This window comes from Equus caballus, unplaced genomic scaffold, assembly GCF_041296265.1.
Source record: "Equus caballus isolate H_3958 breed thoroughbred unplaced genomic scaffold, TB-T2T haplotype2-0000437, whole genome shotgun sequence".
In the NCBI taxonomy this organism is placed as follows: Eukaryota; Metazoa; Chordata; class Mammalia; order Perissodactyla; family Equidae; genus Equus; species Equus caballus.
This window is the reverse complement of record NW_027222394.1, coordinates 654,764-680,897: the sequence shown is the minus strand read 5'-3', so window position 1 is coordinate 680,897 and position 26,134 is coordinate 654,764. Positions and strand designations below refer to the sequence as shown.

The window sequence follows — 26,134 nt, the reverse complement described above, 5'->3', positions numbered from 1 at the left end:
TTTTATGTTTTTGATGTCACAACTTATATCTTTTTATCTTGTGTATTTATTAACAAATCATTGTAGTTGTTATTTTTAGTACTTTTGTCTTTTAACCTTCATACTAGCTTTATAAGTGATTAACCCATCACCTACAACATTATATTATTCTGAATTTTACTATATAGTTACCTTTACCAGTAAGATTTATAATTTTATATGTTTTCCTGTTACTGATTTAGGGCCCTTCGGTTTAGCTTAAAGTCCCTTTAACATTTCTTGTAAGGCCAGTCTAGTGATGATAAACTCTTTTAGCTTTTGGTTGTCTGGAAAACTTTTTATCTTTCCTTCTATTCTGAAGGACAGCTTTGCTGGATAGGGTATTCTTGACTAGCAGTTTTTTTCTTCCAGCACTTTGAATATGTTGTGCCACTCCCTTCTGGCCTGCAAAGTTTCTGCTTAAGATCTGCTAGTAGTCTTATGAGGGTTTCCTTGGATGTAACAAGTTGTTTTTATCTTGCTGTTTTTAAGATTCTTTCCTTGTCTTTAACTTTTGATAACTTAATTATAATGTGTCTTGGTGAGGTCTCTTTGAGTTCATCTCATTTGGAACTCTCTGGGCTTCCTGGATCTGGATGTCTGTTTCTTTCCCCACGTTAGGGAATTTTCAGTCATAATTTCTCTAGATAAATTTTCTGCCCCTTTCTTCTTTTGGGACCCCTATAATACAAATATTAGTCCACTTGATGTTGTCAATAAGTTCCTTGTGCTATCTTCATTCTTTTTCATTCCTTTTTCTTTTTGCTCCTCTGATTGGGTAAATTCCACTGCCCTGTTTTTTGTTCACTGATCCTTTCTTTGGCTTCATCTAGTCTTCTTTTGTACCTTTCCATTGTATTTTTCAGCTCTGTGATTTATTTTTGGTGTTTTTCTTATACTTTCTACGCTATGTTCTCTTTGTTGAAATTCTCACTTTGTTCGTGTATTTTTCTCCTGACCTTGGTGAGCATCTTTATGATGGCTAATTTGAACTCTTTATCAGGTAAATCACTTATTTCATGAAGGTCTTTTTCTGAGGCTTTATCTTGTTCTTTCATATGGAATGTCATCTTCTGTTTCTTTATTTTCCTTGATTCTCTGTGTTGGTTTCCATGCATTCTGTAAAACAGCCACCTCTCTAGTCTTGAAGAAGTGGCCTCGTGCAGGAGATGAACCTTATGTTTCAACCCTGCTGTAGCTCTTGGTTGTCTCTCAAACCTTTGTGCTTGTTCAAGCAGTCTACTTTATTTTTAGTGGCTCCCAGTATTTGAGGGTGTGCAAAAACCTGCCGCTGTCCCAATAGGGAAGATCTCAGTCAACATCTAGATTCAGTCTAATTGGAAACTGGACCCTGATGCAGCAGCTTTTGAAGTATGTAAATATACCTCATTCATGGGAAGACTTTGACATGAGCATTTCTGTGTGCTCGTCTGCACTGAGCCCTGGTGTGATAGCCATATAAGAACTGTTTGTTTGCTGACATCCTGTTGAATCTATGAACACAAGCCCTGCTGGCCACCAGAGCCAGGCTATCAAGGGATGTGTCTTTTGGGCAGCTGACACAGAAACCCTGGTGCTAGATATGTGCACAATCTCCTTTCTTGGAGACATTAGCAACCTAGGGTGGGACAGATGGAGAGTGTGAAGATGGTAACCACTGGGCTTCCTGGTCTCTGGAGAGGATTGCAGTTAGCCCCTAGGTCTGTGCTTAGTTAGAAGCTTGTCCCTCGGGCCACAGGTATGAAGATAAGCTAATAGGCTTCTTTCACAGAAAGACTGGCATTTCAGTCTGCTGCCTCACTGCTGCGCCCTGGACCGGTAGCTGGTTAGGAACTCTTTCTTTGTTCATTATAGTCCTGTGGGACCTGTGAACGTAAACTGTAGGGGAGGAAAACAATTCCTCTACCCTCTGGGTCCTTCTGGCTGGTCTAAGAATTAAATTGACATGAGACAGAATAAGAGGAGAAAATCAAAGTTTGATAACATATGTACATGGGAGAAACCCAGGAAAATCTTGCTGGAGTGGCTGAAATTGCCACCTGAATACCATCTTCAGCTAAAGATAAAGGAGGATATTGGGGGTAGTGGTTTGGGACTTCAAAGGAGAGGAAGGCAATTTACATGACGATGGAAATGGAAATGTTTGATAAACAAGTGTTTGCTGGGCCATCTGTAGACAATGGGAACTGAAAGAGATCTTTTGATAAAATGGCCCTTGCTAGATGTCTTTCTGTCTACCACACCTAGAATTATCTATGGTGATATCTCCTTCCTGGGACAGGCCCTTCTATCTTAAATTCTTTCAGGCAGTTAGGGGGAAGGTCTGAATTTCTTTCAAAGAGTGAAAGACTCTTTTGTCCTTAAAATAATCAAGGCAAAGAGACACATTTTGGGGTGGCAAATTCTTTTTTTTTTTTTTTCTGGGAAAGATTTGCCCTGAGCTAACATCTATTGCCAATCTTCCTCTCTCTTTCATTTTTTTTCCCCTCCCCAAAGCCTCAGTGCATGGTTGTATATTCTAGTTGTAAGTCTTAGTTCTTCTATGTGGTCTGCCACCACAGCATGGCTGCTGACAGACGAGTCATGTGGTTCCATGCCCGGGAACCAAACCCAGGCCACCAAAGTGGAACACACCGAACTTCAACCACTAGGCCATCAGGGCTGGCTCAGATGGCCAATTCTGATCCCCTTCAAAGCCTTGCTGGCTAGCAGAGCCAGCTGATCAAGGGGCATCCCATGGGTGGCAGCTGCGGAAACTGGGCCTCCAGACAATGTGCACAAGCTCTTTTCTGGGAGATACTGGTGACTTGGAGCAAGGCAGAGTTGGACTGTGAAGATGGTGCCCGCTGGGCTCTATGGTCTTTGGAGAATATTTCAGTAGGCCTGTAGATGTGTGTTAAATTAGAAGCCTGCTCCTTAGGCCAAAGATTTAAGATAAGCAAATAGGCTTCTCTCACAGAAGGATTGGGGTGCGATTCAATCTACTGTCTCTTTGCTTTGCCCTGGAGGGTAGCCAGTTAGGAACTCTTTCTCCATTTGTTACAGTCCTGTGGGACCCTCCAGTGTAAGCTCCATTCTGCAAGGTACTGGTGACCATGAGCGAGGCAGCGGGAGAGTGGAAAGATGGTACCCAGCCTCCGAGTTCACTGGAGAGGATTACAGTCAGCCCTTAGATGTGAATTTAATTAGAAGCCTGACTCTTAGTTTGCAGCTATGAGGATAAGCTAATAGGCTTGTTTCACAGAAAGACTGGATAGTCAGTGAACTGCCTCTGCTCTAGGCCCTGGGGTGCAGCATGGTGAGCCTGTGTGAGCCCTTTAGGAACTGTTTTTCAGTTCCGTGTAGCCTTGTGGGTCTCATGGACACAAGCCCTGTTGGCTTTCACAACTTGACGTTTTGGGGGCTTATCTCTTTGGTGAAGGTCTTAAAAGTTCAAGTACCAGATATGAGGGTCAAGCCATTCACTCCTTGGGGAGAAGCTCAGAGTTGTGGGTTCCCTCCTGGTTGTGGATCACCATGCCCAGGGTGGGGTTATGGTAAGATTGTGTCTCGGCCTCTCCTACCCATTTGACTGTGGGTTTTTTCTCATTCCCCTGATGTATAGGAGTCTCTGAGCTTGTTTTGGGGTTTCTTTCAGAGGAAATTGTTCTGTATGTAGCTGTAGATTTGGTGTGTCTGTGGGAGGAGGTGAGTTCAGGATCCTCCTACATTGCCATCTTGAACTGGAACTTATTTAATTTTAAAGTAGTAGAGGAATAAGATTTAAATTATGGTTGTTACCAATGGGAAGGTAATCACTAGAGAAATAAAGACACGTAGAAGATATTCAGAATTCAAGGGAGTGGGGATGTCACACTAGGAAACCTGATCAAGATGGGAAAGAATGAAATAACGTTTAGATAAATGGGAAAGGTAAAATGTAAGGAATGAAACCTGCTTAGCAATTAATATGTGAAATATAAAGAGGTTGATTTTTCTTAACAAGATTCAAAGAATATCAAATTGAGAAGAAAAAATAATCTTTATAGTTTTTCAAGAAACATGTAGAACATAATAATAGAGGTTAAAAATAAAAAGATGGCAAGATATATATAAATAAAATATATATTATTGAAACAAGGAGAGTAAAAATTCAATGAAAAGCCCATTCAGAAAGGAGAAGAAGAGGTGATACAGAGTTACTGATCCATACCGATCATGAAATCCTGCTGGGCAGACATTGTGTGAAAATCTTGCTATCCTAGAGGATGGGGAAATTCCTTAAATAATTTAGTTTCTTCTCTTTGGGACCATTTTATTTGTCTGTTATCCTCTATCAACAGATCTGAAGTGGATATTGGAGTGTTTGCCTGTCTTGGGGGTCTATATAGCTTTCTCAGCTTGTGTCTTACTGGTGCAGGTTTGGGGCTTGAATATTCTAAGAGTTGAATGTACAAGGCTTTTTAAATGATTAAATAGTGAGGTTAGAAAAGAGGCTTTGCTCGACAAAGTTATTCAGGGCTCCAAGCTGGTAGGGACTCTGGTATCTTCAACTGGTAGGTTTCCAACTTGTTGATACTGGATATAGCGGAAGGGAAAAGGAAGTGGAGGATTGTGGAGAAAATTTTTATGGGCCAGCACTGGCAGTGGTGTACACCACTTTGCCCATGACCAGAACTTAAATCACGTGTCCAAACCAACTCCAAGGGAGGGTAGGAAATGTGTTTTAGCTGTATGCTTAAAAGGAAAGGGAAACATGTTTGGTGAACAACTAGATGGTTTCTCCTTTATGCTACGTATCTGTCTATCAAAAACTGTATATCCCACCAACAGAGAATATATGTGTTGTATAAGTCCCTACTATATTTGCAAACCTAATTCATGTAGTAAGCCACAAAGAAAGTCTAAGAGATTTATCTAAGGAGAGATTCATAGCCATATTCTCTAATAAAAAATTCATTAAATTAGAACTAAAGAAGAGGAAAAGAAGTTGCTTAACCTCCCTTATCTTCTTGAAAATTAAGAAACACTCTGGTTTTGAAAAAGAAAAAAAGAAAAGGAAATGAAAATAAATTACAAATTACATAGAAATTGATGAAAACCAAAACCAATGGTGTGTTCTGTAGAAAATTGATACCTCTAAGAGCTTTTACTATTTAAAAAACCTGAAAATAAATGAACTGATATCCAACTTAACAAATTAGAAAAAGAAAAACAGAATAAATCTCCAAATTGCTTTAGTATCTTTTCCTTTTTTCAGCTGCATTTGTTATGATTACCTGAATCCTTTCTTTTTTGTCAATTCATTTATTATCAAGTGTCTCTTCTGTTGCTTGCTGTTTCTAAATGAATTTCAATTTTGTTTTGTTTTATTGTTTGTCATAGGCAAATTTTTCTTTGGGAGTTTAAAATTATCTTTGTGGAATTAAAGTAATATGAAGGAAGAGTACTGTAAAATGATTTGTTGGGGTGAAAAGGGAGCTATAAGTGGATATTATTGTGTATACTTAGGAGTTCTTAAATTTTATTTTTCTTTTAGATTCTGATGGAAAAAGGAGGAATGTGTTCTTTAAAAGGCAGGCCAACCTCTACTATGAAAGTCTGTCAGTATAAGTGAATTTTTTTCTTTAAAAAAAACTAACATTTAAGTGGAAATTGTTTTAAGTGCTTTTTTTTTAGGTTTTTGCCGGCAAATATGTTTCCTAGATATCTTAGAATGTACTAGTAATGCAATTGTCTTCAAAACTACTTTTATCTTTTATAAAATGTGTTATACATGATGAATATATGTAACATATATGTACATTTTAGCGAATAGTAGTAAAATAGATACCCTTGTACTCACTTTGTAGCTTAAGAAATAATACGTAATCAGTACATTTGAAGATCTTCTCAATTGCATTTCCTATCCTGCCCCCTAGAGGTAACTATTATCCTGAATTTGTTTTTATGGTATCACACATAGACTTTTACATTGCTTGGTTTAGAACTGTTCACAGATTGAGGCAAATGCTATATATTTTGCTGCAACTTGCTTTTCTTTGTTCACCCACTCTGATATTTGTGACTCTAATATACTTGATTATTTATTTACTGCTATGCAACCTTCTGTTGTGTGGATGTACCTCAATTTATACATTTTCTGGCATTGGTTATTTAGATTGTTTTGAATATTTTGCTATAATAAACAATGCTACTTGGACAATTCTTGACATTTCTCCTGGCACACATGTATAAAAAATTTCTCTTGAATATGAGTCAAGGAGTAGAATTGGCTAGTTCAAATGTTATGCGCATCTTCATCTATTCTAGGTAATACAAAATTGTTTTATAAAGTAGTTGTGCCAGGTTAAACTCCCACTTGCAGGAGCTAAGACTCTTAGTTGTTCCATATTCTCACTAACACTGGATCAGCTTTTTATCATTGTTGGAATCTGGTATTTCATTGTAATTTTAATTTATATTTCCCATTATTAATTAGGTTGATTTGCCACCCCTGTTTATCTGTGAAATACCTTTCATGTCTATTGGTCATATTTCTTTTAGAAAGTTTGGCTTTCCTTATAGGATATATCTTTTCCATATGTAGATATATATGTATATATCCTATATATCTTTCATATATATATACTAGATTCTAATTGCTTGTAGGCTGTGTGTAGCAAATACTTCATATTTGAGTGGTCATTTTAGTCTATACTGTCTTTTTATGAAAAATAGTTTGTGGTACTTTTTAGATATTCTGTGATGGAATGATTCTTTCGGATATCTACTTTGCTAGGATACCTAGAAATCTTTATCAACTTTTTTCTTTTGGATTTAATTTAAATTTTTGAAGTGTAAACCAGTAGTCTGGTTTCTATCCTATCTTGTCTGCCCTGTTTCCTTTTGCCTCATATGAGTAACTTTTTTATTGGTTTATGGTTTATCGTTTTACTATGTTTTGTTGTGTTCTGTTTTTCTTCAAAATAAAGCCTAAGAATATATAAACACACATATTCACATGGGTCTTAGTTCTCCACTTTTCTCACTTAAATGTAGTATAGGATATTTTGTATAATATAGGATATTTTATAGATGAATTAAATGGATTCATTTATTAGTAAGTTTCTTATAGATTTCTCCATCTTAGTACTAGACATTTCTTCATCCCTTATTTATGACAATTTTGGTAATCTATTATGTGGATGGGCTATAGTTTATTCAGTCATGCCCTGTTGGTGGACATTTGGCTTGTTTCCAGTATTGCGTTCTTATAAACAATGCTTGGTGAACAACTTTGTGTATATGTTTCTTAATTGTGGAGGTACATTTTCAGGATAATTTCTAGGAGTAGGATTGCTGTGTCAAAGGGGGGATACATTGTTTTTTTGTGTAGTTATTATTGCCAAAATTCAATTTTGATAGATATTACCAAATTCCCTGTTGCATCATTTGGCAATCTCACCAGAAATGTGCCTTTTTATTCCACAGCCTCACCAATAGGGATTGTGTTCAAACTTGGGAATTTTTGTGAGTTTTATAAAAATAGATAGGTAGACAGACGGATAGATGGCAGTTTAAGTTTGCTTTTCTTTTTCTATAAGTGAAGTTGAGCGTCTTTTAAAAATATTTAATGTCTGTTTTCATTTCTTTTTCTTTAAAGTCTCCATTCATGTCTTTTGACCAATTGAATTTTTGGTATTTTTTTTCTTGATATTTAAGAACTCTTTATATATTAAAGAGATTTAGGTCTTTGTGATATGTCACAAATATTTCCTCCTAGTTTATTATTGGTTTTTGATTTGTTTTGACTTTGCTTATGATATCTCCTGCTTTGCCAAAGGATTAATGTATTTTTTTATGTGGTTGATTTTATTCATCTTTTCTTTTATACTTCTGGATTTGATTAGAAAGACTCTACACTCCCAGGTTAAATGAATTCACTTAATGTTTTCTTCTAGTGTTAGTATGATTTTATATTTTTACGCTTAAATCTTTAATCCGTTTAGAGTTTATTGTGATTAAAGGTGTGAGATGTGCATTGATTCAGGTTTTTAAAATGCGTCTTTTCCCTAGGCATTTGTGATACCACCTTTTTTATGTACTAACTTTTCATATGTGCTGGGCTTTCTTTACTGTTCTACTGGTCTTTCCTAATCTTTGTGTGCTAATACTGTACTATTTTTATGGTAAGTGCTTTATAGTATGCTTAATTTCTAAAACAGTTACACCTCCCTTTGTACTTTTTAAAGAATTTTTCTGGCTAATTTTGATTATTTTTTATATAAACTTTAAAATCTACTTGTGTAGCTCCAAAGAAATATTTTAGTTTTATCAGGAAAATGCTAAGTGTATATATTGATTTAGTGTGCATTATCATACTAATGATGTTGAGTAGACCTATCTAAGAACAAGGGATGTCTTTTTGTTAATTCAGCCTAATTTTGTATCTTTAATAGTTGTTTAGAACACCTTTAAGCACTTTAAGGTTTTCCTCAAGTAGATTCTGCATGTCTCTTGTTAGATTTGGTGGTAGGTACTTTTTGTTGTTTTTGTTGCTACTTTAGTGTGAATGCACGTCCCTCTTGGTCTACAGTATTTATGCATTGTGAGGAGTCATGACCTACTTCTCAGGCCTATTTTTAAACTTTACTTGCTATCATAAGAGAACACATTAAGCACATAATGAAAGAATATCGGACTGGATGCTTTGAGTTGATTTTTTAAATACAGCTTTTATTGTACAAGGAAGCTTCGTTTATTAGATTAGCAAATATCTGGTGCTTTTGGACTTAATAAATTGCCTTATTCCTCCTTCCTGTAGGTTGACACTTTAAATTATTATTTAAATTATTTGTTCATAAAACATTGTTCATATATTAGAAAAAATCAATTGAATTTTCTCTGTTCTCCTTTCTTGCCTTATGTACCCTTATTTTACTTGTAGATGAAAAACTTTTAAGTGTAGAATAAACCCGTAATACTCTGTCAGAAATCCAAGATGCGGAGTTTCTCAAGTTTTAACTAGTTTTGGCACACTTTTAAAATGCTCTGCAGTATGTTAGCTAAACTTATTTTACCAGCTGATATCTGCTGCCTGTGTATATAATTAGTAGAGTATTAATAAATACCATTCTTCATGAGTTAAATGTTCGTTTTCAGATCTTGAGTCTTCACAGAGTAGTTGGTCTACCAGTTACTCTCCAAGGCCCACAGATAGTTGTTTCAGTTCTAGTTCAGAGATGGTAAGGTATGCTTTTCGTTTTTTTGCTTATTAATATATGCTATACTAGTTTAGAATTCTTTGTATATCTCATAGTGTACCTTTACATTCTGAAACAAATAGTTGAGACAATAACTAGTGGAAATATAAATGTAAACGAAAAATGAAAAATATTAAAAATGTAAGAACGTAAACAGAAATATAAAATTAAAGTATAAATGAATGTGTTCATTATTATTGACAAAAGCCAATCTTATCAGGATATGTGTGTGTGTATATGATAAAGTTGTGTTTCTTTTAAAAGAGTTTTTAAAAGAACCCACTCATAAGAATTGAAACCCTAAAACAACCAAAAATACATAGAAAAAAGAAAACCTTAAGGCTTATATGAAGAAAACACTAAAGTGTTACTGAAGACTGTCGTCTGAATAATTGGAATGACATGCTATGTTCTGAGTGGGAATGCTGCATTTCTCAGAAATCACATTTAATGGAATTCTCCTCCATCAATTCTTCCGTATTCATTTCGTCCACCTTTTGTCTCTCACTTTCCATCTGAACTGCTCTTGCTAAGGAAGGACCCCAGTGATTTCTATTTTGTCAAATTCGTTGGACACTAAAGTTTTTATTTTACAAGAACTTTTAGTAATATTAATAGAAATTATGTTCTTTTTTTTGAAACATTTTCTTCTCTTTGCTTTTATGATAACACACTCTTTTGGTTTTTTCATACCTCTTTGAGTGCTACTTTATGCCTTTGTCTACTTCTTTTCCACCCTTCCTCCTATATAAATGTCATAGTGTTTATGGTTTTCTGCAGGATCCTTTTCTTCTCTTAACCTACATTCCAAACTCTAGATGATGTTATGTGCTCCAATGACTTATATACTGTCTAGTTGATGACAGTTCTCAGCTTTATGACTTTAGCCCAGATCCTTATTTAGATGTCCAGTTTCCTAGCGGATACCTCTTCTTGGATGTTTCACAAAAATCTCCTTATTTTTATTCCTCAAACTGAATTCCCCTGTTCTTCTCCCCAAGTCAGTTTTATTGATATTTCCTATATTAGTGATACCTTTTTGTCCACTCAATTGCTCACTCTAGAAACTTAGTAATTAACTGTCATTTCTTTCTGCCTCATCTGCCTTCCTTAACCCCATTCATTCCATCACTTCATTCAGTCAATTGTACTTCCGAAATACTTGGCATATTTATCTACTTCCTCAACTTCTGGTGTCAATACCCTAGTTAAGGTACCATCATCTTGTTCTTGAACTATTGTGGTTGTTTCCTAAGAGATCTATTTTCCACTCTTGTTCCACTTTTTCTCCAGTTAGCAGTCATCGTGATCTTTTGAAAACTTAAATCGAATCATGTTATTCCTATGAGTGGATTTCTATTTTACTTTAGAGTCTGGCTACATCTTCAACTTCTGGTGTTCTCCCTCTCTCACCACACTCCACACGTACGACATTTCACTTTCCTTAGTTTATCAGTCTCTTTTCTGCTTCAGGGCATTTATTTATATATCCTGTTTCCTCTGCCTTGCTGTTACTCATCCTTTAGGTCTTAGCGTAAATATGTCGCTGCTTCTGAAAGCCCCTCTTTGGTTCCTCAATCTAAATTAGGCCCCTCAATTATCCTCTCAAGGTCCTTCATGCTTGTTTTTCATAGTGCTTTTCTCATTCTGTCATTACATATGCACGCGTGTGATTATTTGGTTAATGCCACTTCCACCAATGAGAACGTGTGCTTTAAGAGGGCAGCAACTGTGTCTGCTTCACTTGCATTGCAGATGCTAAAAAATACTTGTTTCTTGAATAAACAAATGTATTGAGCTTGTTTTCTCTAATTTGTGTGCAGCCAGTCTTAATGCTGTTTCTTGGGCTTACTTTTCCTATTTCAGTGCCAAACAACTGAGACGTATACCTCATTTTGGTTTTTAATGTTAACTCTGCCTCTTTTTTTTTTTTTTTTTTTTAGCTTGGCTAATCAGTACTTTTATATAAGATTTTCACTAAAAGAATATTTTGGTTAGTGCAGTAATTAAGAGATAAATTTTTTGTGAAGTTGAAAAATTCAAGCTAGTAAATTGAAATATAAACCTATTAAAAGTACTTAAAATTTGACTTTTTATGTAGCAGTTGTGATATTTATTGCTGTTTAATTTTCCTTTTGTCTATTTGATTTTCTGTTAGCCGATACTCTCCTTAAGTTGTTTCTTTTATGAGACTGGGCCCATAAAAGATACAATATAGATATTTTTTGACTAAAGTCAATGAGTGAATAGTTGAACAAGTTATATGTGTCAACTGTTTCTTTCGAAGTTATTACTTCTACTCCATTCTTTTTAAGTGGTTGAAGAGTGTGGTGTATATCGTTTCCTCTGTGTGAAAGGGTAGGGGGATGATGTAGCCTGTGATTATAGAGACTGATAAGAGACAAAATTCCCCTTCTCTTTTTTAGCTCTTTTGCTTTCTTTCCTTTTTTTTTTTTTTGGTGAGGAAGATTCTCTCTGAGCTAACATCGGTTGTTAATCTTCCTCTTTGGTTTTTTTTTTTTTTTTTTTTTTTTGCTGAGGAAGATTAGCCCTGAGCTAACATCTGTGCCGATCTTCCTCTATTTTGTATATGGGTTGCCAAGACAGTATGGCTTGGCAGTAGTGTAGGTCCATGGGATCTGAACCCATGAACCTGGGCTGCTGAAGTGGAGCCCGCCTGACTTAACCACTACACTATAGGGCCGACCCTTTCTTTTGAATTTGTAATACAAGGATTGTCATTATCATTATTGTTCTTGTTATTTAAAAAATCCATAACCTCCATGATTTTTAAAAATCAAAAGTCCAGGTTGACTTGCCACCTGCCAAAGTCTCTTCTGTATTTTGAAATTTTCCATGATGTGAATTTAAGAATGTCTGCTTTGAAGTCATTGAATGATTTTTTAAAATTAAAGCATCATTTACAGCAAAATTACTAAATTTCTTTTAGCTGTCTGAAGATGAAGATCAAATATTGCAGCAAATTGAAGATTCAAATAGGAGATCCATCAAAACCAAAGAAACAACTAACAGTTTTTATTTAGAAAGGATGGCAAAACTTCCACATGATAGGATTGCTAAAAACAATGCCAAAATTCATAAACAAAATGAGAATTTTCACCAGTTCTCACTTAAAGATAAGACAGATCAGTTTCCACAGTCTCAGTGTGATTCAGCACACATTGTGCAAAACAAAAGCAGTAATTGCACTGTACAAGTTGCAAGATGTGATGCATGGGTACAAACTGAGAGTGAACCTGTAATGAAAGAAAAGTTAGATGCTGCCATAGAGCGTGATATAATTTCAAAATGTAAATGTATAAGTGATGTGTCTTCTCTTTGTAATGTTGAAAGGTGCAGTGAAAATATTAAGGCAGATACCACTGGAGGGCAGGAAATCCTTAAGAACAGCTAATATGTTAAGATCTCAGCCTGAGATTTAGCATTTCACTTAATGTTCAGAATTTCATTAACATAATAAGGAATGAGAAAATGCAGCTAAGCACAAGGTGGAAGTAGTCACAAGATATATTTATGGTTTATTTTTAAACATTTTAATATTATTAATTTATCCATTTGCTTTGCATAGATATTTCTTTAGTATCTTCAAGTTTTTAGAAAATAATATATATGTAAATTTACTATCATTCTTATGGTGATTATTCATTATATTATGATATGCTGCTGTTTGTGGATTAAAAATATGTTTACTTGCTTTCTTGTCACATTTATTGTTAGATTTGGTGCATTTGCATGTTTTAGTCAAAATGTTCTCTTCCAAGATTTTAAGACACAAAATAATACTAAATATCAAATATGTTTTCTAACCTCATTATAAGATTTTCTTAGCTACTTACATGTAAATGAGTAAGGCACAGTGTAGTAGAGAATTTAAACTTGCCCAAAAAGAAATCTGGCCTGAACTCTTGGCTTTTGGGAGGTAATTGCTAAGCCCTGGGATATCATGCCTGACAGAAATGTTTTTGTTTGCGGGGGGACCTTGGGCCAAGCCAGATAGTAACAGTGTGATTTAGGATGGTACTTAGAGTCAAGCGGTATCAGCTTGACTTCTTAAGGAGCTAGAAAATGAGATCAGCCATGTGGGCAATCAGCCATGGGACTGTTACGGAGCCTCAATAAACGCTTTGGACACCAAGGCTCAGATGAGCTTCCTTGTTTGGCAGTACTCTGTGGGTGTTGTCACACATTGATACCATGAAAATAACACTGTCCATAGAAGAGGCCAACTGGAAGCTCCACACTTATTCCTTTCCTAGGCTCTGTCCTATGTGTTTCTAACCTAGGCTGATTTTAATCTATATCCGTTCCCCGTCATAAACTGTAACTGTGAGTACAACAGCTTTCAGTGAGTGCTTCCAGCAAATTATCAAATCTGAGTGTGCGCTTGAAACCACTGAAGTAAGGATAGTTTTGTGGACTGTTCCCTAACTTTGCAGTTGCTAACTCTTTAGATGCTTTAAGGAGATAAATATATTTAGGAAGGAAAGTGAGTATAGATTTACAAAATAAAAAAGACATAGAATAAGTTATAACATACTTCTCAAAATACAATACTGGTTTAGGTTTTCTCTTGGTGAAACCATTTAATAAAAAAAAATAATTGAAGTAAACAAACAGCTTGCTTTTCATATTTGCAATTTAAGGTTTATAAAACAAAGTAAATCTTAGCTAAGGTTTATCCAAATGAAACAAATGGAAAACTTAATAATAATTACGCACACATTTGTAATGTAAACTGCCAATCACAGTGACTTCAAATAAGATACTGTGCATTCAGTAATGGCAGATGTGTATGATACCGATCTGGAGTTGGTGTTTAACAGAGTTGTAAAAGTGCATTGTTTTGGTCAGCATCAACTACTCTAGGAGGTTGCCATCTGAAATAATATGAGGCTATCTTTAGTGGGAGCCTCATGTAATTTACTTTTATACCACTTATCATTGTAATTTATTTGTGTAATTTCTTGCTTAATGTGTATTTTCCCCATGACACTATACATAGCAGTGTAGCAAATGGTGTCAATGATCTGCTCACATTTCCTTGGCATTTTCCATGTCAATACATGCCAAACTGATTTCAGCTGCCAGCACATGTGACTCATTTCCTGAGGGGTTTCTCTTGGCTGCAGACACCTGCTCTGCCAATGTGCAGTCAGGCAGGAAGTACCAGGGAATTAATGCTGTTTGAGAGCAGCCTTGTAAAACAATGACTGTTGGGAGTTGTTGGATAAATACCCCAGTTTCCTTGCCTCTTGGGCAAGATAACTCCCTCAGAAGTGTGTTCTATACTACTGCTTACTCAAAGTGTGATCCACTGACCTGTAGCATTAACATCACTACTGCCTGGGAGTTGGTTAGAAATACAAATTCTTAGAACTGTTGACCTTAAAAAACAAAAGAGCCTGTTATTTTACCAGCAAAATGAATGTATTTGGGAAGAGCGGAGGACTTGTAATTTGGGACATGCAAACTATGGCTAACCATAGGCAAGTCCGGAGAAGAGAGGAGAGGGGCTTGCTTTTACAGAGGAAAGATGAAAGCTGGGAGGGGCTGTTTTGAACAAAAGTCTTTTGGAGGAGACTGAGTTCATGGTGGTAATGACTTCTCATTGACTGAGTGTGATGGTTTCTCATTGGCCACGCTGTTGCTGGGCAAAGAGAAATTCTTCCTTCCTCCTGCTGGGGTGTGTCAGGCAAGCCTCTTCCTGTTGGGGATTGTGAGGTATGCTTTTTCCTGTTTGGGGTCTGTAAGGTATGGCAAGTGATAGTGCATGAAAGCTCCCCTTCAGGGCTCCCCAGCTCCATTTTAAATGAGGTTTCCTGTATTTATTTTCACAAAACCCACCCCAAAACTACTGAATCAGGATCTCTGGGAGTGAGGTCTAGGAATCTCTGCTTAAATAGGTGATGTTGTGCACTTTGAAGTTGGAGAAACACCATTCTTCCAGAGTTCTCCACAAGGATTAAGCTTCACTTGCTTACAGTGTTAACTTTCTTGATAATAAACCCTTTATTAACTTCCTTCCTTTCCTGTTTAACTTCTCTAATTCCAGGCCAGTGTTTCACCCCAAATAAACTACCTGCACTTGAATACTTGACTTAGGGTTTGCTCCTGGTGTAATCCACGTTGACAGGTTAGGAACCATGACAAATGGATGAATGAATTGTTTTTATAGGTATAACTCAGATGTTAACATTGCTAATTTTTTCACTTTTACAAGTCTCTAGTCCCAGTTTTCCATTTCTGCCACCTGCTGAAGACTCAGTAAGTGGGTCTAGCAGCATATTAGACATAAATGAAGAAAGAATTAGTGAAATGAAATATACATCAGAATAAATTATCCAGAATGCAGGAGAGAAAAAGTAGTAGAAAATATGAGAGAGAGTTCATAAGGAGAATAGAGTAAGGAGCTCCAACACATATTTAACTGAAATATCTGTGACCATACAAAGTTATTCCAATATAATTGACTATATTCCCTATACATTATATGCCCATGACTTTATTTTATAAGTGAAAGTTTACACCTCTTAATCTCATTCACTTATTTCACCTACCCCCAACCCTCCTCCCTTCTGGCAACCACCAGTTTGTTTATAAGTCTGTTCCTCTTTTGTTTTGCTGGTTTGCTTGTTTTGTTTTTTAGATTCCGCTATAACTGAAGTTGTAAAGGAATTATCTTTGTCTGACTTATTTCACTTAGCATAATACCTTCTGAGTCCATCCATGGTGTCAGAAACGGTAAGATTTCATTCATTTTTGTGGCTGCATAATATTTCTTTGTATATATACCCCATCATCTTTATCCATTCATCTATCAATGGACATTTAGGTTGCTTTCGTATCTTGGCTATTGTAAATAATGCTGCAGTGAACATAGGGGTGCATATATCTTATCAAATTAATGTTTTTGTTTTCTAATAGATACCCAGCAGTGGAACTGCTGAATCATATAGTAGTTCTATTTTTAATTTTTTGAGGAACCTCCGTATTGTTTTCCACAGTGGCTGCACCAATTTGCATTTCCATTAACAGTGCATGAGGGTTTTCTTTCTCCACGTCCTTGCCAACACTTGTTATTTTTTGTCTTTTTGATGATAGCCATTGTAAAAGATGTGAGGTGATATCTCATTGTGGTTTTGATTTGCATTTCACTGAGGATTAGTGATGTTAAGCATCTTTTCATGTGCCTGTTAGCTGTCTGTGTGTCTTCTTTGGAAAAATGTTTTTTCAGGCCCTCTGCCCATTTTTTGTTAAGTTGTTTGATTTTTGATATTAAGTTGTATAACTTCTTTATGTATTTTGGATATTAACCCATCGGATATATGATTTGCAAATATCTTCTCCCATTCAGTAGCTTGCCTTTTCATTTTGTTGATGGTTTCCTTCACTGTTTGAAAGCTTTTTAGTTGGATTTAGTCCTATTTGTTTATGTTTTCTTTGGTTGCCCTTGCCTGAGGAGACAGGTCTAAAAAAATATTACTAATATTACTAAGACCGATGTCAAAGAGCATACTGCCTATGTTTTCTTCTAGGAGTTTAATGGTTTCAGGTCTTACATTCAAACTTTTAATCCATTTCAAATATATTTTTGTATATGGTGTAAGATAGTGGTCCAGTTTCTTTTTGTTTTGCATGTAGCTGTCCAGTTTTCCCAGCACCATTTATTGAAAAGGCTGTCTTTTCTTCATTATATATTCTTGCCTTCTTTGTCATAGATTAAATGACAATGAAATAAACTCATGGGTTTATTTCTGGGTTCTCTGTTCTGTTGACCTAGGTACCTGTTTTTGTGCCAGTATCATACTATTTTGACTACTATAGCTTTGTAGTATACTTTGAAATCAAGGAGCTTGATACTTCCAGCTGTGTTCTTCTTTCTCAAGGTTGCTTTGGCTATTCGGGCTCTTTTGTGGTTCCATACAAATTTTAGGATTGTTTGTTCTAGTTCTGTGAAAAATGCCATTGGAATTTTGATAGGATTGCATTAAATCTGTAGATTGCATTGCATAGTATGGACATTTTAACAATATTAATCCTTCCAAACCATGAGCACGATATGTCTTTCCATTTATTTGTGTCATCTTCAATTTCTTTCATCAGTGTTTTATAGTTTTCAGAGTATACAGGTCTTTCACCTCCTTGGTTAAATTATCCTTAGTTACTATATTCTTTTTGATGCAAATATAAATGGGATTATTTTCTTAATTTTTCTTTCTGATAATTCATTGCTAGTGTATAAAAGTACAACCAATTTTTGCATGTTGATTTTGTATTGTGCAACTTTACTGAATGTATTTATTAGCTCTAACAGTTTTTGATGGTGTCTTTAGGGTTTTCTATATGTAATATCATGTTATCTGCAAACAGAGGCAGTTTTACTTCTTTTCTGTTTGGATGCTTTCTATTTCTTTTCCTTACCTAATTGCTCTCGCTAGGACTGTCTTACTATGTTGAATAAAAGTGGCAAAAGTGGACATCCTTGTCTTCTTCCTGATCTTAGAGGAAAATCTTTCAGTTTTTCACTGTTGAATATGATGTTAGCTGTGGATTTGTCATATATGGCCTTTATTATGTTGAGGTACATTCTCTCTATACCCACTTGATTGAGAGTTTTTATCATAAGTAGATGTTAAATTTTGTTAAATGCTTTTCTGCATCTGTTGATATGATCGTATGAGTTTTATCCTATCACTTTGATGTCTGGATATTGAACCAGCCTTTCATTCTTGGCATAAATCCCTCTTGATCTTGGTGTATAATCCATTTAATGTATTGTTGAGTTTGGTCTTGCTAACATAATGTTTTGCATCTGTGTTCATCACAGATATTGGTCTGTAATTTTCTTTTTTTGTGATGTCTTTGTTTAGTTTTTGTATCAGGGTAATGTTGGCCTCATAAAATGAGTTTGGATGGGCCAGCCCTTTGGCTGAGTGGTTAAGTTCGTGCGCTCTGCTTCAGTGGCCTGGGGTTTCACTGGTTCGAATCCTGGGCACGGACATGGCACTGCTCAATAAGCTATGCTGAGGTGGCATCCCACATGCCACAACTAGAAGGACCCACAATTAAAAATACACAACTATGTACTGGGGGGCTTTGGGGATAAAAAGGAAAAATAAAATCTTTAAAAAAAATGAGTTTGGAAGCATTTCTTCCTCTTCCTCTATTTTTTGGAATAAATTGAGAAGGATAGGTATTAACTGTTCTTTAAGTCTTTGGTAGAACTCGCCTGTGAAACTGTCTGGTACTGGACTTGTTTTTCTGAAAGTTTTTAAATTACTGATTGAGTTTTGTTACTAGTAATTGGTCTATTCATTCATGATTCAATCTTGAAAGATGTGTGTTTGTAGGAATTTGTCCATTTCTTCTAGGTTATCCAATTTGTTGGTGTATAATTGTTCATAGTAATCTCTTATGGTCTTTTGTATTTCTGTTGGTTGTAACTTCTCCTCTTTCCTTTCTAATTTTATTGATTTGGGTCCTCTCTTGATGAGTCTGGCTAGAGGTTTATCAGTCTTGTTTATCTTTTCAAAGAACCAACTCTGAGTTTCACTGATCATCTTTATTGTTTTCTTCGTCTCTTTCAGTTATTTCTGCTCTGAACTTTATTTTTTTTCCCTTCTACTAACTTTGATCATTGTTCTTCCTCTTCTAGTTCCTTTAGGTGTAAAGTTAGATTGTTTATTCAAGATTTTTCTTCTTTCTTAATAGGCCTGTATTGCTATAAACTTCCATCTTATAACTGTTTTTGCTGCATCCCATAGATTTTAGAATGTTGTTTTTCCATTTTCATTTGTCTCAAGGTATTTTTTGATTTCCTCTTTATTTCTTTGTTGACCCGTTGGTTGTAGAGTATCATATTGTTTAGTCTACATGTATTTGTGTTCTTTCCAGTTTTCTTCTTATAGTTGACTTCTAGTTTTACGTTATTGTAGTCAGCAAAGATGCCTGATATGATTTCAGTCTTCTTAAATTTCTGGAGACTTTTTTGTGGCCTAACATGTGATCTACCCTGGAGAATGTTCCATGCGCACTTGAAATGAATGTATGTTCTGCAGTTTTTTGATGGAATGTTCTTTATGTATCTATTAAGTCTTTCTGTTCTAGTGTGTTATTTAAGGCCAATGTTTTCGTGTTGATTTTCTGTCTGGATGATCTATCGTTTGATGTAAGTGAGGTATTAAAGTCTCTACTATTATTGTATTACTTCAGTTTCTCTCTTTACATATTTGCTTTATATATTTAGGTGCTCCTATGTTGGGTGCCTAAATATTTACAAATGTTACATCCTCTTGTTGGATTGATCCCTTTGTCATTAGATATTGCCATTCTTTGTCTTTTGTTACAGTCTTTGTTTTAAAGTCTATTTTGCCTGATAGTAATATTGCTACCCCAGCTTTCTTTTTTTTCCATTTGTATGGCATATCTTCTTCCATCCCTTCATTTTCATTCTGTGTGTCTTTAGATCTGAAGTGAGTCTCTTAGACATAGCATATAGATGTGTCTTGTTTTTTGATCCATTCAGCCACCCTTTGTCTTTTGATTTGAAAATTTAGTACATTTACATTTAAAGTAATTATTGATGGATATGTACTTATTGCAGTTTTACTAATTGTTTTCTGGTTGTTTCTGTAGTTCGTCTCTGTTCCTTTCTTCCCTTGTGGTTTGTTGACTTTCTTTATTGTTACATGTGAGTTCCTTTCTGTTTATTTTTTGTATATCTATTATAGGTTTTTGGTTTGTGGATACCGTGAGGTTCATATATAACAATCTCTATGTAGAGAGGTCTATTTAAGTTGAAAGTTCATTAAGTTCGAATGCCTTCTAAAAGCTCTATATTTTTAAATCCCCCAGTTTATGTTTTTGATGTTATATTTTACAAGTTTTTATCATGTATCCCTTAACTACTTACTGTAACTACAGTTGATTTTACTGCTTTTTTCCTTTAATTTTCATACTAGTTTTATAAGTTGTTGATCCACTACCTTTACTATATAGTTGCCTTTACCAGTGAGGTTTTTTCTTACGTATATTTTCTGATTTCTAGTTATGGCCCTTTTTTTTCTGCTTAAAGAAGTCCCTTTAACATTTCTTATAAGGCTAGTTTAGTGGTGCTGAACTGTTCAGTGGTAGTGTCCCTGTCTGGGAAACTCTTCTTCAATTCTGAAGGATAACCTTGCCAGGTAGAGTATTCTTGGTTGTAAGTTTTTTCCTTTCAGCACTTTGAATATATCCTGTCATTCCCTTCTGGCCTGTAAGGCTTCTCCTGAAAAATCATTTGATAGTCCCTTGTGTGTGACTAGTGGTTTTTCTCTCTTTATCTTTAACTTTTGCCATTTCACTTATGATATGTCTTGGTGTAGATCTCTTTGGGTTCATCTTGTTTGGGACTCTCTGTTCTTCCTGGACCCGAATCTCTGTTTCCTTAGCCAAGTTAGGGAAGTTTTCAACCATTATTTCTTCAAATAGGTTTTCTGCCCCTTTCTCTCTTTTTTCTCCTCTGGGACCCCTATAATGCAAATGTTAGTATCCTTGACCTTGCACCAGAGGTCCCTTAAATTTTCCTCATTTTTTAAATTCTTTTTTCTTTTTCTGTTCTAATTGGGTGATTTCCACTACCCTGTCTTCCAGCTCACTGATCCATACTTCTCTGTCATCTAATCCGCTATTGATTCCATCTAGTGTATTTTTCATTTCACTTATTGCGCTCTTCAGCTCTCACTGGTTCTTCTTATATTTTCTGACTCTTTGTTGAATTTCTCACTCTGTTTATCCATTCTTCTCCCAAGTTCTGTGAGCATCCTTATGACCATTACTTTGAATTCTTTATCAGGTAGATTATTTATCTTTGTATCATTAAGGTCTTTTTTTGACGTTTTATCTTGTTCCTTTGTTTAGAGCATATTTCTTTGTTTTTTCATTTGCTTGACTCTCTGTGTTTGTTTCTATGTATTAGGGAAAACTCCCACCTCTCTCAATCTTGAAAGTGTGGTCTTGTGTAGGTGATGGTCCTTCTCGTTCAACCCTACTCAGTTGTCTCTCTCAACTTTTGTGTTTGTCTAGACTGTCTGATTTATTCTTGATGTGCCTCTGTTGTTGAGGGTGTGCCAAGACTTGTCATTGTTCCAAGAGGACAGATCTCATTTAGCACCTAGTTTCAGGTTGATTGGAAGCCCTCTGGGGCTACAGTTGTAATCCCTACTGGCCTCCAGACTAGGAGATGTGGTGGTGTCCCCAGGGCAATAGTTGCAGATATTGGGGTTCCTGATGAGTGTGTAAGCTCCCTTCTGGGGAGTCTTGTTGAGCTGTAGTGAGGCCAAGGGGGTGTGCAAGGATAGTATCTCCTTTCTTGCATTCCCTGAGAGTGCCTCATTAGCCTCTAGATGTGTGGGAAACCTGAAGCCTCTCCCTCAGGGTGAAGCTCCAGGCTAGGTAAATATGCCTTTTTTTATAGGAAGACTAGGTTTGTGTTTCAGCCTGCTGTTGGTGCAGTGCCCTGGGTGGATGGTAGCCTGTTAAGAACTGTCTTTCTGATTGTTACAGTTCCATGGACTTCAGGAACAACAGCTACCAGGGCCAGGCAGTCAGGGAGTGTCCCCTGTGTTGATTCCATTAGCCTCCTGGCTTTAGCCAGGAAGTTTGAGAGTGTAGGGTGCAGGGCTTGCTTTCTGGCTTCACAAGCAGGGGTCGGGTTGACTTGAATGAGCATGCTCATGGGCTTTCACATTGAAGCTGGAATGTGCCCTGTCTTTGCTCTTGTGTGATGGTAGGCTCGGGGGTTGTTGCTGGGAGTGAGAGGTTGTCGTGACTGCTCTCTCTTGTGAGCCCCAGCCCAGGGGCAGGGGAATTCATTTCGGCTTTAGGCTGGGAGTGGGATAATGCCTCTGTCACTCATTCTTCAGTCACAGTGGCATGGGCTCTCAGACTTTAGCTAGGCTGCATGAGAATGCTGTGTCTGCTCACACCTGCATGACCTGCCAGAGAGCAGGGAATGCTGTAGCCACCTGTGTGGGCAGGTTAGGTGGGGAGCGCAGCAGTGGCCTCTGCCAGTGCCTCAGTCCCCAGTGAGTGTTTTCACCATCCCCCACCCCTCTAGCTGCTGTTTTTAGATTCACAAATGACTCTCTTTCACATATAGTTTTAGCATTTTTCAGACTGCTGTTATTTTGCTGGGTCTCTAGGTGAGTGAGACTGCATGTTTGCTCTTTAAGAGGGGATCTGTTTCCTTTAGCACTTTGGAACCCTTGGTTGTCAGCCCCGTTGGTTTTCTAAGCTGCATATTTTGGGAACTTGTCTCTCTGGTGCAGACCCCAGGGGCTGGACTGTCTGATGTGGGGAGCCCACCCCTCACTCTCTGGGAGAAGTGCCCATCTGGTGACATTCCTCTCTATTGTGTGCCACCATGCTGGGGATGGGGGTATTTGGGGCTATTTCTCTGCCTCTCCTACCCATCTTGATGTGGTCCTTTTTCTCCTTTGTTGTGGAGCAGGTGTTCCACTAGCTTCTAGTTTCTTTTCAGGGGGAATTGATCCATATGTAGCTGTACATTTGTTGTGAAAGTGGGAGGAGGTAAGATCAGGCTCTTCTTATGCTGCCATCTTCATCCCCCATAAACATCCTTTTGTTGTTTGAGGGAGGAAGAGGTCATGTAATTGCCAGTTATACCTATGATATGTTTATCAAGTGTGTTGATAAATGACCTCTAACATCTAGCAATAGAGGGCTTCTCTATTGGCACTTTCAGGTTACCTGAGATTTCTGATTAAACCTCAAATATAAAGGTAATTTATTTACTTTGGTTCCTAAAGGTACAGCTATCTTGGAGCTCAGGGATTTCCCTGATTGTAAACACCTCTAAAAAGGCTTCAGTGTCTTCTGATCACTTGTCCAGTAGTTCCTCTTAGTAGAAAAAGTGGCTCTTCAAGCATATAAAAAGTTGCCTACCTCAGCTGGAGTTTTTCAAATTGTATTTTACAGAGTTGAGGAAGCTTATTAGGTTTCCAGTCCAGCATGTAAGGATGTTGGAAGTTGGAGTTCATCCTAACAACAAGTAAAAAGCTGAACAAACTGAAAATCAGCAACTTCCATATGAGAAGTGAGGTCCCAGGGCAAATTGCTGCCCCTGAAATTAAAGACAAGAGGACACAGAAAATCACAACTTACCTAAGCAGAAAGTCTAGAGCAGAAACCTCCACGGGAACCAGTGCCAAGGTGAGAAACCTAAACTGTAATTGGTGGATTGCTGGGGGCTCAGTGTGGACAAGTTTGAGAGTTAAAAATTCCAGGAGGGTGCATTCGTAGTGAGGCTCCAATACATTTTTTTGAGTTTTATTTCCAAGAGCTCTGCCAGGTTCTAACAGCCAATACTGGAGAAAAATCCTCTCAGGCTTCTGGCAGGAGGAAGTAAAGGAATCATTTTGAAATAGTCCAGACCATTCTGTTCTTCTTAACAAGGCCTCAAGAGAAACTGTTACTAGAGCCTGACCTGCTAGGGCTTTATCCAAGCCTGATGAAACTTGGAGAAGGGAGATGTCCAATTCCAGCTCTCTCTAGCCATCCTGTCCTGCCCAAGGGGAAGAAAAAACTGAGAAGCACGTGTGAAGGGGCCCAGGCTCACTAAAAACCTGAGACCTAATCCTAGGAATATAGAGCTCTTCCCTTCCTCCCACACCTTACAACTATATCACTAAAGGTCTATTTACTGGAATTCCTTTTACCCAGTATATCATGTCTAGATTTCAACAAAAAATTACTAGGCATACTAAAATGCAAAAAGCACAGTTTGAAGAGACACAGTAAGCATCAGAACCACATTCAGGTGTGGCAAGGATGTTGAAATTATCAGACTATGCACTTAAAACAGCTATGATTAATATGCTAAGGGCTCTCATGGAAAAAGGAGACACCATGCAAGAACAGATGGGTAATGTAAGCAGAGAGATGAAAATTTGAAGAAAGAATCAAGATGAAATGCTACATCAAAAACATTGTAACAGAAATGAAGAATGCCTTTGGGTTCATTAGTAGACTGGACATGGCTCAGGAAAGAATCCATGTCCTTGGGGATATGTCAATAGAAGCTTTCAAAACTGAAAAGCAAGGAGAAAAAAGACTTAAAAAAATTGAACAGAATATCAAAGAACTGTGGGACAATTACAAATGATGTAGCATACATGTAATGGGATGGGAATAACAGAAGGAGAAGAAAGAGAGAAGGGAACAGATGAAATATTTGAAGCAATAATGACTAAGAATTTCCCCAAATTAAAGCCAGATAACAACCAAAGATCTAGGAAGCTCAAATAAGTGCCAAAAAACCTACACTTAGGCATGTCATTCAAACTGTAGGATGAAAGATGGAAAAAATATTGAAGGAAGCCAGAGGTAAAAAACACCTTATAGAGGCACAAAGATAAGAAATACGTCTGACTTCTTTTCAGAGATCAGGTGAGCAAGAAGAGAGTAGAGTGAAATATTTAGTATTGAGAGAAAAAAACCTCACCAACCTTGAATTCTGGATCCTGTGAAATTTTCCTTCAAAAGTGAAAGAGAAATAAAGACTTTCTCAGATGAAAATTGAGGGAATTTGTTGCTTAGTAGACCTGCCTTGCAAGAAATGTTAAAAGAAATTCTTCAGGGGTAGGCCCTTTGGCTGAGTAGTTGGGTTTGCATGCTCTGCTTCGGTGGTCCAGGGTTTCACCAGTTTGGATCCTGGGCGTGGATGTAACACCACTCATCAAGCCATGCTGAGGTGGCATCCCACATAGTACAGCCAGAAGCATTCATAACTAGAATATACAACTATGTACTGGGGGGCTTTGGGGAGAAGAAGAAGAAGAAGAAGAAGAAAAAAGATTGGCAACCCATGTTAGCTCAGGTGCCAATCTTAAAAAAGAAAAAATTCTTCAGAGACAAAATGATATAGGTCAGAAACTTGGATCTGCATCAAGAAAAGAGCATTAGAGAAGGAACGAGTGAAGGTAAGTTAAAAACTTTTATTTTTCTTATTCTTAATTGATTGAATAGGAAACAGTTCAAAATAATAATAGCAACAATGTATTCATTTTATAGCTTATGTACAAGTGAAATGAATAGCCATGATACAGGGGACAGGAAGGAAGAATTAGGGATATGTTGTTAGAAGGTACTTACACTACCTGTGAAAGGGATACAGTGTTATTTGAAAGTGGACTTGTATTAGTTATGCTTGTATGTTGCAAACTCTAGGGCAACCCCTAAAAAAATGTAAAAAGAAGTATAATTGATATGCTAAGAAAAGAGAGGAATGGACTCATACAATATGCTCAATTAAAATCACAAAAGGCAGAAAAAGAAATCAAAAATAGGAACAAAGAACAAAGGCAACAAGTGGAAAATAGTAACAAATATGGTAGCTATTACATCACTTTAAATGTCAGTGGTCTAAATATATTTTCTATATTCTAAGCATAAATTGAAAAACAGATTGTGGCAGTGGACAAAAAACAAGACCCAACTATATGTTGTCTTTAAGAAATCCACTTTAAATATGAAGACACATATTGATTTCAAAGTAAAGGGATGGAGAAAGATTTTACCATGCTAACACTAATCAAAAGAAAGCTGGAGTAGCTATATTAATTTCAGACAGAGCAGACTTCAGAGCAAGGAAGCTTGTTAGGATTCTATTGGATAATTCGTAAATGTAAATTTTGGCATGTTTTTGGAAATTACTGATCATTTTAGACTTTAACTAAATACCAATCCTTTCACATTTCAGTTCTATCCAGTAGTTATGTTTTAGTTCCTAAATCCATAAACACTGACTCTGCGGGAGGAAAATACTACAAAACTTTCAGGTAGAGGCAGTTATAAAACTTTCCATGATGTAA

At 36.6% G+C, this 26,134-nt stretch overlaps 1 protein-coding gene across 1 annotated transcript in view; it reads left to right on the top strand.

Moving 5' to 3' along the window:
* Positions 1–25,934, top strand: part of LOC100146900 (regulator of DNA class I crossover intermediates 1) — an 87,597-nt gene extending 61,663 nt beyond the window's left edge. The window contains 3 exon segments of the mRNA XM_070259472.1: positions 5,537–5,600; positions 9,142–9,224; positions 23,241–25,934. Of these exon segments, the coding sequence (XP_070115573.1) occupies positions 5,537–5,600; positions 9,142–9,224; positions 23,241–23,246 (153 nt within the window). The 3' untranslated portion in view covers positions 23,247–25,934.
* Positions 25,935–26,134: the final 200 nt, after the last annotated feature.